A 14,767-nucleotide genomic window follows, 5' to 3' on the forward strand; every position below is an offset into this window, starting at 1 on the left:
AGTTACAGCTTCAAGTCTGTACTTTGCTCACCTGGATTTGGACAGTTTATCACATCCTCTCTGTATTTGGCTGCATTCTCTCCGTCATGAACAGTCTCTCAGAAAACAGACATTTAAAAACTATAAATGAATTGAAACTCTCTGGGCAGTGTGACGAAAATGAGAAATTCCTTTAGTGCACCATCGTAATTTGCGTTTGTCAGTTGAAAAGGAAACAGGAAAGGAAAGTTGCTGGTTGGATCCTTGGACTTGCTTAGGACGAGGATGTTGAAATAGCACAGCTTTTACCTCCCTTGTTACCACTGCTGAGATGCCCATGAGCAAGGCTGGTAACCCCCAGCTGCTGCAGTGGAGCTGCTGTGTAGACGTTAGAATAAAGGGCCTCCTTAACATTTTTAGCAATCACATATTAGTTTTAAACCATTTTGGGTTTAAATCATGGGACTTGAAATGAAACGTTGAATGAATGCCAGTGCGATGTGTTTGGCTTAAATTTACATTTCTTTATTTTCTTCTAGATTAGAGAAAGTTCCACGATCGAGGTGAAAACAGTGATGAAGGAAAATGTGTAAATCGTACTGGGGACTCTTGTCCACCTCAGTCGCTCCTCTGGGCTTTCACTGCGAAGCACATCAGCCACAGACGATGAGTTTAAGTTCTAATGTTATCAATGAGCAGAAAGTGGCTGCTAGCGCTGCAGCAGTTAAGCCCTAAAGGTTAGACTGCCTGGTCAATGGACAATTATTCTTGGAAATCTGGTGCCGCTGAAAGGATAAATGTCACCGCTAAGCATCTTTTTCAGATGGAACAGTTCTCGACTGAACTCCAAATCTTAGCTTTATGTTCTGTTCAGTTAAATTAACTCTGTCTGCAGTTGGTGTCTGTGGCTGGACAGTGGTTCTCTAAAGGCAGCACACACACACACACACACACACACACCTCCGCATTCACACACTGTGCTGTGCTAGAGGGAGATGGCTATGACAGCAGCATATTTAGTTTTCTATTTTTGCCCCTGTCACACAGTCTCACAGGAGGAGGAGGCTGACGGGCTTTTGCCTCAGAGCCTCGTAGAACCAGTTTCTCATGTAGGTGCATGTGTGTCTGTGTGTATGGACAGTGTGTATGTGTGGGTCTGTATCCAGGAGGTGGTGTGCAGCTTCATACAACATGTCAAATCCATCTGAGTCCAGCTCATAGTTTCCTAAAAATGAATCTGGTTTTTAACAGGTAAGCACTGGGATATTTTCAAGAAAGGCTTCAAAATTTGATTCCAATAATGAGGGAAACTGAGAAAGTGTCAGTTGTTACAGTTCTGAAGATCATATTCAAGTTTTTAAGAAGAAAAATATTAAAATCTGTGGAGGGAAAGTTAAAATAGTTCATAAACAGATGTTAGTATCCATTGGAGTTTCCTAGAGAAAAAAAATGTAAATTTGGATTCTTCATGATTTTGAGCTGCCACATGTTATAGATCTGCTCTGGGATCAGTAAATAAATATTCACTGAACAGACCTTTATTCTTCATTTTGGTTAAATGTGATCTGTAAGTTTTCAGCTTGGGAGCCCTAACTGATTGGTTCTGCCAAAATGCTTAACATGAGATCTGGTAGTAAAATCTCAATGCATCCAGTCATTTATCCACACAGTCTGCCCAGTAGCAAGGATCTTTAATGGTTGGTCCTCAGTGCATTTCCATATACCATAGACATGCATGATTTATCTACACACACACACACACACATATTCTCATTCACGTTCACACTGACATGTTAATCAGTGTAGTGACCCAGGAGCCTTAGGAAGAGTTCAGCTCGAGGTCAAATAGTTCAAGTGGGTGTCAGCCACTGCATCTGTCCCGGGAGACTGAACACCATCACCCACAAATCCTCCCATATACACTCACAATCACACACACACACACACACACACACACATACACACAACCAGCAGATGCGAAGGGTTGATATGTAGACCCCTATCACATGGCTGAGTGAACCTTGCAGTAGAGCAGATGATGGAGTGATTTGCGGCAACATTTATCGTACACACCGTATCTTCTTTTTCATCGGACAAAATCTCCTTTTGTTAGAAGACATACATACATACATATATAATTCTCAAAACAAAAGCTGATATTCTGATAGAAGTGACTGGGGGCAGCCATGATTAAAGACTGGGCCCTAATAAACAGTGAGGGTAGATGGAATTATCTCAAGTGGTAAATTCACTTTTCCACAGCAGTAACATCATGTTTTTAAACACTGATTAATTCAAATAAAATCTACTTTAACTGGCTTTTTTTTATCTGTGTAAACTTTCCACAGATCTTTCACACTGAAAGCCTGTCTGTCCTCAGAGCTGCTGGAAATGTGGAGCATTTCCACCCAAATGGATATTTACTTTATTTCCAATACGTGTCATTGTTCAAAGGCAAAAAGAAGATGTTAATACCAAAGATTCAGTGATTCGTGTGGAGAAATGATGAAAGTACAAGGCTGAGAGTGAACGGAGTGTGTATACTTTAATGACCGTGGACAGTGCACGTGTTAGAGGATTGCGTGTGTAAGTCAGATTATTTCTCCCAATTAGATCATCTATCAGTCAGATGAAAGGAAACCAGTGGAACAATACTAGCCAGAGGCCTGTTAACAGCTCCACCATTCACTTTGGAGTTCAGTCTGATGATGCAGAAATAAAAGGTGTGTGTGTGTGTGTGTGTGTGTGTGTGTGTGTGTGTGTGTGTGTGTGTGTGTGTGTGTGTGTGTGTGTGTGTGTGTGTGTGTGTGTGTGTGTGTGTGTGTGTGTGTGTGTGTGTGTGTGTGTGTGTGAGCCTTTGCTCTTTTATCTCAGAAAATTTCACAAGTTGGAACTTACACCCCTGAATTAGTCAGACTCGTACTGGTTGTGCACACGCAGATGTTTGAAGAAGGTTGTTTTCTATTCACTAATTTTAGTTTCATTTTAGTTGTTTTTATAACTTTATTTTGTAAATTGTTCATAAGCCATGACACTCTGGTAACAGGAAAGGGATTCACACCTCGACACTGACCTGCTGCTGGTTGTAGAAGCTGTAGGTAGCTGGTTGTATGTTGTAATGCAACAGTAATCATGTGTTTTTTTTTCTTTATATCCACTAAATAAAGGCACAGACTGGGACCTGCTGAGAACTTTGCTTCATGTGATGGGCTGACAACCAGTCATTCAGAGCAGTCTGTAAATTAGACACTGAGTAATTTGATTGTTAATGCTTAAATTATGTGTGAGGACAAAGCACAAGCCAGGAGAGATGTCATATTGTATAAATGTGCTTTAACAGTCGAAGCGGAACTGCACACTGACTGACATGATTCATTGTCGGCCTATTATGTGCTGAATGTAGGATATGATGGTGGTATTCATACATTGTCACCTCTCAGCTGATTGTGGTGGTTCAGCAGTTCTAAAAACCCGATGTGGTTCTTTTCCAGTTTCTGCAAACATCCCCCACAAAATAAACCAGTTTCTTCTTCATTGTTGTTTTCATGAACTGAAGTGTCCCAGAGTCAGAGCAGTTCTTGTGTCTGACACCGGGAAAGTCGTAGACCTGTAGTCAAAGAAGAGAGATGACAGCAGCAACAATAAAAATGTGTCTCCGGCAGAAACTTCAAGCACCCTCAACGCCAAAGCCAGGTTGTTCTGTCCCAAACCTCTGTCCTCTTTTTTCTGAACAGCTGATGAAGTGGATGAGGGTTTGCTGGGCCACTGCCATCTTTGTTTTTCAATTTTGTTTTGTGCCCTCTGCCATCAGCTATACTCTTTTTACACTGTCTCTGTGTCCACTGTTTCCTGTCTCATATTTGTCCCAGCATGCTCTCTCCCTCTCTCTCTCTCTCTCTCTCTCTCTCTCTCTCTCTCTCTCTCTCTCTCTCTCTCTCTCTCCCCCTCTCTCCCTAAAGCACCAGCACGCTGCCATTAATCCCGCTCTGTTTGATCTGTGAATACTACAGAATATTTACAGACAAGGCAGCGAAGATGCTCATCATTACATCGTCTTAATCTGGTTCGACAGTAAACGAAGGTGCCCAAGAGTTATACAACACTCCACTCTGTAAAGGGCATTAGAGGATGCAGAGGTACACACACACATGCACACACATATACACACATATACACACACACACACACACCAAACAACCCCCACCATTCCCACCTTTCAAAGCTGCTGCCCTTCAAAGGCACTTTGAAAGATCCCTGATTACCAGACAGCCTGTAACTAGCATCCAGCTACAGTCCGTCCGACATTCACGGCTACAGAAACTCTCCACAGATTCAGATGAAATCAAAAATCATATGTTTTTTTGTGCAAGTCTGAATGTTAAAATGTTTCTGCATACATTACATTCATGTGTGTGTGTGTGTGTGTGTGTGTGTGTGTGTGTGTGTGTGTGTGTGTGTGTGGTGTGTGTGTGTGTGTGTGTGTGTGTGGGATAATTTCAGGACTAAGCCTTTCACACCATATCATGTTGAATTCGCGTATCAGCCCTGATGAGTGCGAGTGAGACAGCTCTGCTGTAGCTCACTGCATATTAGCAGAAAGGGTAAGAGTAGAAATACAGAGAGGAATGACAAGAGCAGAGAGGGGACGGTGAAAGCACAGAACTAAAAGAGAACAAGAGCGGGAAAAATGTGTGTGTCGGTTGCTTACAGTACGTGGGAGCAGGATGAAGCTGCCTTGTGTTAGCGATGGATAGCATGTATGAGAGCTCTGGCTTGCCACTGCTGCTGGCGAGGTCTACATCAGACCGCCTGTTAAATATGCAGTGGCAGTCAACATGCATTGTACCGGTCCATTTAAACTGAACTTAGGTCAGCAGGTGGCCAGTGAATACATTACTGATTCCCAGAGAGATACATCCTCTTTGGTCACCCACAGAGAGGTCAGAGGTCATCCTCAGACACACACACGGGGGGGGGGGGGGGGGGGGGGGGGATTCAGCAATTGTCTGAAAGGACCGTCTCCTGTGTCAACACACTGTGGGGGACGCTAAATTAAATCAGTGTTTAATTGAAGCCCAGTTGAACAAATATAAAGTACCTCTCTAGTCAGATTTTTAAAAACACTCCATTTACATGTCTAAGCAGTTTCACGCAGCTTCATGCGTGATGTACTTGTATAAAGACAGATGTCTGCAGCAGTCACAGAGGCAATCTGAATGAGTTACAGATGTACAGCTGCAGCTGTGCGGTTTGTAAGAATCGAGGGTCATGCTTGCACTTCATTGGTAATCGGTGCTTTGTAGATTTTCCAATCATGAGAGAGGCCACCATCAAACCCTTATTGTCCAATCATAGCTTGTCAAGTTGTAATTGTTATAATAACTACTAAACTTTAAAAAGTCAGCCTGAGTCCAGTGCTGGAAAATAACCAGATGTACTGGACTCAAGATTCATTTCATTTCACTTTCTACTTCTACTCACTAGTCACTTTGAGCTTCAGGTAACTGTGATGGTGTTTGTCACTATTTTATGCCCCCCCCCCCCCCAAAAAAGGATTGATCAATAAGTTAATTAACAGATTCATCTACAGTTCATATAAAACAGAATGTGGTGTGTGTGAAAGGAAAGCTTGTGCGTAGCATCGTATTTCACTCAGCTTTCCGTCCTGTGTCATTTGTTGTCGACTCGTTCTCTTTGCTCTGATGTATGTTTCCTCTCTGGTTTTTCCTCTTTCTCTTGCTGTCTATCCATCTTTGTCTCAACAGGATGTCTGTCTCCTGTTGTGTTCCCTGCACACATCAAAAATCCACTAAGCAGTGTGTAATTTTGCGATTCCGTACACATGCACACAGCGTTTGATGGGTAGGGATTTATTTTTCTTAGCTCATACAAAGGGTGTATTTTTTCCTCAGATGCTGAGAAGAAGAATAATAAGAAGAGAAGAATTTATAGATGGAAACTTTCTCCGTCAGTATTTCAACATAAACACTCCTTGTAAAGTGACAGTGCTAATCCCACTGAGATTATTATACCAGCTCCACATCTTTAAGCCACTTCCATCTTATTGTTTTGGTTGCTGGTCCGTAATGTTCTCACCAGGGGTCCTCAGAAAGGTCGGGGACCTGTGCTTAAAACCAAAACCAGTCCGTGACACATGCTGTCACATCATTAACTGAAACTGCTTGCTACTGTTAATTTGTTTGTGTCAGTCAGTTCACAGTTCACACAGCACATCAGGAGATGATTGCGGTGTTTTAATGGAGTGCAGTGGGGTATAGTTGACAGCTGGCATACCTGGAGTTATGATATAAAAATTGCATTGGGTTTTATCGTGAAGATGTGGATCCATTTAACAATGACTGGATCGACCCTGATCTTTGGGATATGACTGCTGACAACATGTACTCACCTGAGTCTGTAAGCTTGTAAACTGTGTTTGTCTGTTTGTTTACATACACATCTTAAGCATTCCAGATGTTGAGTAATCTAAGTTAGGAGGGTGGAAGAATTATCCAGTAACTCCTCGGTTGATAAAAACCTGGTAATCCAATAACAGAGTACCTGAACAATCAATACAGGCAGCACAGGTAACCTCACAGTTAGAGTCTATCCGTGATTACTGCGTTATTACAATGTTGAGCTGGCACTTGCAGATGCTACAGTAGGTGAACTTGAGGCTAACGGCTAGGCCTCGGGCAGAAACTCATTAGAAGTCATGACCAGTTCAACTTTTGCCTCTATGAACAAGTCTAACTTTGGAAGCTGAAGTTTAAGAAGTGCTGTGTTTTTAGAAAATTCTCCAAACAGGTAGTTCATCACTTTTGTAGCACTAGAAGTCTGAAGGCCAGATTTGCATGCATAGAAAATATTTAGCAATAAGACAGAGTAGAATGTGTTGTAGGGTAATAAAAGGAAGGTTTGCTGCTGTAATATGTTTTTACTTGAGTGTGTGGGTGCACCACATTGAGACATTTAGAAAGCACCAGACAGCAGAGGAATAAAAGAATGAGAGAAATGGCTGAGAGAATATTTTCCCAGTGTTTTCCTCTGACAGTTCATAAAGTCTGTGAACTATCTGAGCAACCAACAGAGACAGTTTTACGTGATACTATCTCAGAGAAAGATTAAGCTGTCTTAACTTGAGACACTCTTGACTCCTTGACTTTGCGACACTGATGCCTTTTTTAATGTCACCGTAACAGTGTTCTTATTTTGTCACACCAGTTTTCTGGAAAAACATTTAGAGAGCTACACCACAGTAAAGTCTGAACATAATGGATGCTACACTGACAGTTCAAGCAAAGAGCAGTAAGAGCAGTGATTGACAGTACGGAGGGAGTAATGTACCGGCTGCTGACATGTTGCCAAGGAGAAGAGGAAAAGCTTAAAAACATACAGGTAATAACAGTAGTGGCTCCAGTGGAAGTTGGGCTGGATTTTCATAGCTAATGGACCAGATATAGTTTTGACCATACACACTGTCCACTGAACGACCTTCAGGAGGGACGTCTGTGAAATGACAAAGGTTTATATTATGTGGGAGAAAGAAAGAGAGGTAAAGGTCCGATGTACAGTCTGTAACATGTAAAGTAGAAGGGACGTGAGATGAGAGTATCTCCATCTCTCCTTTATGGTTGTGTCTTAGCGTCTCACTCTATGCTCTGCTGTCTCACAGCTGTTCTGTTGTCTGCTGGTACTGTAGCAGAAATGGCAGACGGGTGAACAGGCTGTGGCTGGAGCCACCACTTTCCTTTATTATTCTGCACAGAAGCCTCATCTCACCAATGGTACTGATCCCGGGTATCAGGGAGAGCAGTTCTGACCAGGTGCTTTTGATTCTGTGCCATGCAGATACCGTGGCATCTCGTGATGTGACCCATCAGGAGGCTTTCCACTGCTGCTCTGAAGACATTTACAAGAACCTCGTCTGCATCTTTTTTGTTAAGCTTTTTTTACAGCTCAGTATCCATAGGAATTACATTTATTTACATTTGTTTATATGTTTGTCAGTTCTGCATCATACAGTTTTCATCCAGTGCCAAAGTTGATGCAGGAAGTAGTGTGCACTTTGTGCACACTACTGAGACAGAGAGTAAAGGTTTGGAGATGAGGCTGGTGAATGTGTGCTTCCTATCACAGACTCGTTTTTGTTAAAGGGGAGTTTGATAACTCTTTGGAATGTCTATGTTTGGACATGAAAGTCTGTTTATAGGTCTTGGGGACCTATAAGGTCCTTGGGCCTCGTGTGGCACTGTATGCATCTCCTCATTTCTGCTGGTTCCTGCAAATACTGATCTAATCCAGTCCGGCTTCACTGAAATTTTGGAATCCAACCAATGATAGTGGCCGACAAACTCAGCAGCTGGGCTCTGTTCATGTGGAGGCGATGGTGTGTTCGTGGGTGTTCAGGGTGAACAAAGAGGTTGCCGAGCACACAGCCCTGGGGTGCACTTGTGTTAGAGGAGTCATGTGGGGGAGGTATCCAGTCCTAGCGGTCTGGAGTCTGTTGCTGCAGACGGTGGTACTGAAGCCCGGGATGCTGAGCTTGCCAACCGGCTCTGGGGGCGGGGTAATTGTGCTGAATGCTGAGCTGAACTCAACAAACACCACCCTGATGTAGGTTTTGTTATTTTCAGAGTGTGTGAGGGCTGAATGGAGGGCAGCAGAGATGGCATCCTCTGTGGGTCAGTTGGCAGGGAATGCGGGCTGGTGGGGATCCAGACTGGCTGGGATGTGGTCTTTGATGTGCAGCAGAGCTAGTTTCTCTAAGCACTTCACAACAGTCGCAGTCAGTGCCACAGGGCAGATGTGGTAGTGAGAGAGCGTGCACCCAGGAAGAGCTGCATGGCTAAACTCTTGCTGCTGGGTGAACTTTTAAGCCGGTCTCACACACTCAAATGTACACACACACACACACACATAATAAAATATATAAATAAAATAGAATATTCTACCAAGGTGCTCGTATTTTATTGCCCCAGTCTGTGATCCAGGATCCAGATTCCTCTGTGGCTTAGGAAGTGATTTCATTCGAAATTCATTCCCTAAAAACAGCCAACATAGCTGGAGTTTCTGATTGGTCCTGCACACGTTTTAAGTGTTGTAGTTGTTGTTTGTGTACTGTGGGCTTTGTTGTTGTATATTTTATTGTACAAAAAATTGTCTTGTCTTTTACAGCACAATAGTATTTTCATTTTCATTTTAGAGTTCAAATTTTATGATATGAAACCCAATTTCAATACTGTTTACAGCTGGTATTTATTCTGCTCTGGCAGTTACATGTATTTGTGCGCTCATTAGTTGCCTCTCGATATAGAAGTTTGCATTATCAGTGTTGGAGTTCAACAGTCCTGTGCTTGATTCCAACAGTGTGCTCATGCAGACGGGATTCACAGGAAACAATTACCTGCACATACTGCACAAAGACAAGAGCAGTAATTAGTGCATAATCTGTCAGCATACACATTAAAGAAGACATTAGATATTCATCATGTCTGAACAACAAGGGAAACACACCAGTTGCGTGTGTTTGTGCTCTGTCTTTCTGACACAGTAGCTGCTCTGTGCGTTTCCTGCCCCCAGTGAATGATAAATATGTCATTTCAAACTGAACTCTGGGACTTCTGTTATTAATACTGTTATCACCAGTAACCACAGGTGTTACTAAATCACATTAGATGGTTTGCATTGTTGGAAAACAGGGAAAGTTTGTGAGACTTTATAAGAGGTGCTGCGTGAAGGACTAACAACTGGACAGAACATGTCACATGAAGCCGTACAGGGCAGAGCAGGCCTTTCCACGAGTGGCTGTTTTGGTTCAGGGCTGGACAATACGCTGGACAACAGGTCTCAGCAGTGACACGTTTCAGCAGCTTGACGTTTATGATTTTGTTCAGGCAGCCTGTCACACGTTGCCCAGGGAAAAAAGTGGATCACCCCACTGCTGACAAGTTGATGAGACTGGAAACACACACTGACTGGGACACGTTAATGTCCAGTCATGGCTGGAGGTTTGGCATCTGTCTGGATGCATTTCACCACAGGTACATGCAGCTTTTTGTAAAGCTTTTATATTACAGGACATTTAGAGAGTTTACACAAGTATAAATACGGATATTTATTTTGTTACACAGCCGACAGGAAAATACTGACTTTCACAACTGAAGTTGTAAATGTATAATTTATGTTAAAAGCTTTGTTTGTAGATACACACTGTCTGCATATTTTACTTTCTATGATTATTATCACACTCATACAAATAGTACCCTAGTTTATATGAGTGGTTTATTACCATATATATGTTTTCTTTATAAGTACTTGTAAACATACTGACAAATACAAATATATCCAATATCCTGCACTTGTTATGGCTTGTTATGACTGTTGGTTTGTTGTGTTCAGTGCCTGAAGTGAGTTTTCTTTTTTTTTGGGCGGATTTTTATGACACACACAGTCACTCACTGTCTCACTCACTGTCTAAGATCTCGATGCCCTGAAATCAGGCTCAGCTTGCTGTCTTTGCTAAGGAGACAAAAATGAACAGCAGCAAATGTGCTCAACTTATACAGAAGCACTTTTATCTTAAATCTTTCACAGATGTGTTGTCCGTTGTAACAGAGCTGGTGTAGATTATATAACAGTTTTCACACTAATGCACAACACTGACACTGGGTGAAAACAATCCACTGCCTTGTGGGTAACTGCTGAGTTAACTCAGTGTTGTGTCTGTGCTGTGTTGACCAGGGTGGATTTAAAAATTCAGTATGTGGCTTGTTTTTGAACGATTCACATCCTCAGCAGAAAAGAAGAAGCCACAGAGGAAGGAAAGTCAAACAGTTCTGAGAGTCTGATTAATGTGTAGTTGATTTTTCATGGAATTGTGGACAGACTTATCTTTTCATAATAATAATTAAGTTTGAAAAAACATAAAAGTATAAGAAAATCTTCTGAAACACTGTTGGATCAGTCACCACCTTCTACAGTCAAAGTCACCGGAGACAGAAGACGTTGTAAACGTGTTTATTAACTTGGTTTAACAGCATATTAGTCCCGTCGCTGTATAGTTACTGGAAGTCGACTCTTGAAGCCTTCAGGAGCTTCGTGTCTCCTGTTTGGTAGCGTATCCAAGCACCGTGCACCGGATGACATCAGGGTTTACTCCCACAGGATGAAGAGAGAGGGGAAGCATGACAGCCAGTGGGGACTTCAGGGAAGGTGGTCGTCACCTCTCTGTAATTTGGTGTTTTTGTCAGCATCACTGGATATTTCTGCCGTCACCCCAGAGAGGATGAAAAGACGGAGTGAGGGCAGGAAACGGAGGAAGTGTGCATGTGTCAGACAAGGGAGCAATTACCTAATGAGACGGATTGCTCTGTGCTGTGACTGACTGCTGCTAATCTGAGGAAAAATACATGTTAACGTAGAAGCATAGTCTCAGAAATGTATCCTGCCCTCCTTATGTTCCTTTCTCGCTGGTTTGATAAGTTCCTTGTGTCAGCACTTCATTTTAAGCTGTCTCTCAAATAGGCTCAAAGCAAACGATGAAACAACACACATACACATACACAAACACACACACACACACACACACAGCACAAGTCATTGTTGGGCCATAAAATATTTAATACTGGGGTCTCGAGGGTTCTCAGAATTGATGAATCAATGAGAACGTCTGAGAACAAAGTAATGAATAGTCCATTTTAGAGTGTTCACCCATCTACATGCCCGGGGTCATTAACTGAATATGCACTGGCAACATTTTCCACTTGGTATTTACGCATGCACAAACACACACATACACATCTGTCTTCTGCTGATCACCGATCAGCAGCCTGAGAGCTGAGCTGTTGTTTCAAAAGCAAGAAAACAGAGGATCATGCCGGGCATGTCCCTGCCTATACACAAGACTGTTACTTGGGGGAGGGTGGATGTGCTACTGGCTGCATCAATTAATGGAATCTCATAAGGTTTCGTGATGACTCTCGACTGTGTTTTCTTCACCCAATCAATTCTTGTTACTGATCTGCCGGGCCTCCTCGCTCTGGAAACCAGCGACTGTGCTTCCGGCAATCTGTGTCCTCTCACATCGAGGCTGCCTTCATGTGCATCGGTTGGAATATTTTGAGAGAAATTAACTTCGTTTTTTTCTTTGGGGAGTGTAGGATCCCTACAATCATGGTGTGACTCTTACTTTGATAGTGGGTCTGTGGATTCCAGCTGCAGATACTAGATATACTGTGCAAATACTCAACAGTCTGATAGAGTCAAAAATGTCTTTGAAGTTCTCAGTGTTGCCCACAGAGGTTTACTCTTGGCTGTACTATAAAAGTCTTTAACATTGAGACCATGGCAAAATAGAATTCTCAATTAAAATTCAAGATACTTTGACTAGAAAAGTGTAAATGGTTTTATCTGAGAGTCAGTGCAGGGGAAGAGCTTCATATTTAACATATCAGAGATGGATGACTCTGAATGTCCACTCAGGTCTAGTTCATGTCGTAAAGCAGATGTAAATGAGCTGAATTCTCAGATGAAATCAGCTGGTTATATGTGTTGTTTTCCTCTCAGCTGATCACTCTCTCCTTTCTCTCCTCTCTCCTGACAGACAGCAACTTTGTTCTGGGAAACGCCCAGGTGCAGTCGCTCTACCCCATCGTCTACTGCTCGGACGGTTTCTGCGAGCTCACTGGTTACGCCCGCGCCGAGCTCATGCAGAAGAGCTGCGCGTGTCACTTCCTGTATGGCCCGGAAACCAGCGACCGGTTGACGGCCCAGATCCAAGGCGCCCTAGATGAGAGGAGGGAGTTCAAGACCGAGTTGGTCTTTTACAAGAAGGAAGGTGAGACTCGATGAGAAATCTGTGTTTGTTTGTGCTGAACGTTTGCTCATCAGCCACTTGACCAGTACTCCAGTAAACAAAGTAGTTTAGCGTGTGTGTTGCAGCACGTTCACTTTGAACTCAACTAAATATCAGAAATATCTTTGAGTGGAGTCTTTAGTGTAAAGCTGGGCAAATAGTTTATTTGCAACTACAGCATTTCTCCATATGTTACTTTTTATTGAATGAACCTAAAAAATAAAAATTAAACATGACATGTATGCATGTATAAAAGCTGGGCAACCTACCAAGTCAGTGTGTGATACTTAAATATATGTGAATATAAATATGTACATTTGAAAGTACATGCAGCCTGTTATGATTGCCTTCAGTCGACGACAGTCCAGACGCTGTAGGACACAGTATTCACGGGAAGCTGAGGAAAAACTGAGAGAGAGCAAAGTGTGAAAGCGAGAGAAAGAGCAACAGCAAAACAGGAAAACGAAACATTTTGCAGTGAAAGAAGAACAGAAGGAGAAAAAGCTCCTCTCATTCATCCGCTCTTTATTCATTATTAATAAATCAAAGCTGTGATTAATGATGAAAGGGAGAAAGATGAGTGAGGAGGTAAATTGGCAAAGGCTCAGTTCACAAATAAAAAATAAAGGAGCTCACATGGATACGTGTCTGGATGCTTCACTGTTTCCATCATTGGTTTGCACCCAGTGCAGAATTTTAGACATTTTTGCACATTTATAAAAAGGCAAAAATGAAATATGACATTGACATAAGTATTCGGACACTTTACCCAGTACTTAGTTGAAGCGCCTTTGGCAGTGATTACAGCCTCGAGTCTTCTTGGGTATGAAGCTTTGCACACCTGGATTTGGGGATTTTTTGAGTTTCTGCTCTGCAGATCCTCTCAAGCTCTGTCAGGTTGGATGGGCGGCCATTTTCAGGTCTCTCCAGCAATGTTTGATTGGGTTCAAGTCAGGGCTCGCAGAGTCATCTTGGCTCAGGGTCATTGTCTTGTTGAAAGGTGAACCCTCAGGCCCGTCTGAGGTCCTGAGCGCTCTGGACCTGGTTTTCATTTAGGACATCTCTGTGCTTCGCTCCATTCAGCTTTGCCTCAACCCTGGCCAGTCTCCCTGTCCCCTGAAAAACACCCACACAGAGCTGATGCTGCCACCACTGTGTGTCCCTGCTGGGATGGTGTTGGGCAGGTGATCCAGACTTGATGCTTAGAACTGAGGCCGAACAGTTCCCCCTTGGTTTCATCAGACCAGGGAATCTTGTCTCTCGCAGTCTGAGAGTGCTTTAGGGGCTTTTTTTTTGCCAACTCCAAACAGCTTCTATGTGTGTTTCACTGAGGAGAGCCCAGATCAGTGCTGCAGCGATGGTTGTTCTCCTGGAAGTGTCTTTTATCTCCACTCAGCGTCTCTGGAGCTCAGCCAGAGCGACCATCGGGTTCTTGGTTAACTCTCTTACCAGGAGCCTTCAGTTAGGCCAGGTGGTGAGATCTAGGAAGAGTCCTGGCCGTTCCAAATGTCTTCCATTTCAGAATTGTGGAAGCCTCTGTGTCTTAGGAATCATCAATGCACCAGAATTTTTTTTTGCAGTCTCCCTCAGAGCTGTGCCTCGACACAGTCCTGTCTCTGAGCTCTGCAGGCAGCTCCTTCATCTTCACGGCTTAGTTTTAGCTCTGATACGCGCTGTCAGCTGTGAGTCCTCATATAGACTCATGTCCAGTCAGTTTAATTTACCACAGGTGGGCTCCAGTCAAGGAAAATCTCAAAGAGGATCTGAACTGACAACTTGAGCTAAATTTGAAGTGTCATAGTAAAGTGTCTGAACGTTTATGTCAATGTGATATTTCAGATTTTTCTTTTTACTAAATTTGCTAAAATTTTCTCTTCTCACTTTGTTCTTATGAGTGACTGAGTGTAGACTGAGGGGAAAAAAGAATGAATA

General features: G+C 42.8%; 1 protein-coding gene across 1 annotated transcript in view; it reads left to right on the top strand.

Moving 5' to 3' along the window:
* kcnh3 (potassium voltage-gated channel, subfamily H (eag-related), member 3) overlaps positions 1–14,767 on the top strand; it is a 96,682-nt gene that overhangs the window by 45,898 nt on the left and 36,017 nt on the right. Inside the window, exon 2 of the mRNA XM_041057078.1 lies at positions 12,584–12,817. Within this exon, the coding sequence (XP_040913012.1) occupies positions 12,584–12,817 (234 nt within the window). The remainder of the gene's footprint in view (positions 1–12,583; positions 12,818–14,767) is intronic.

This window comes from Toxotes jaculatrix, chromosome 15, assembly GCF_017976425.1.
Source record: "Toxotes jaculatrix isolate fToxJac2 chromosome 15, fToxJac2.pri, whole genome shotgun sequence".
Lineage (NCBI taxonomy): Eukaryota > Metazoa > Chordata > Actinopteri > Toxotidae > Toxotes > Toxotes jaculatrix.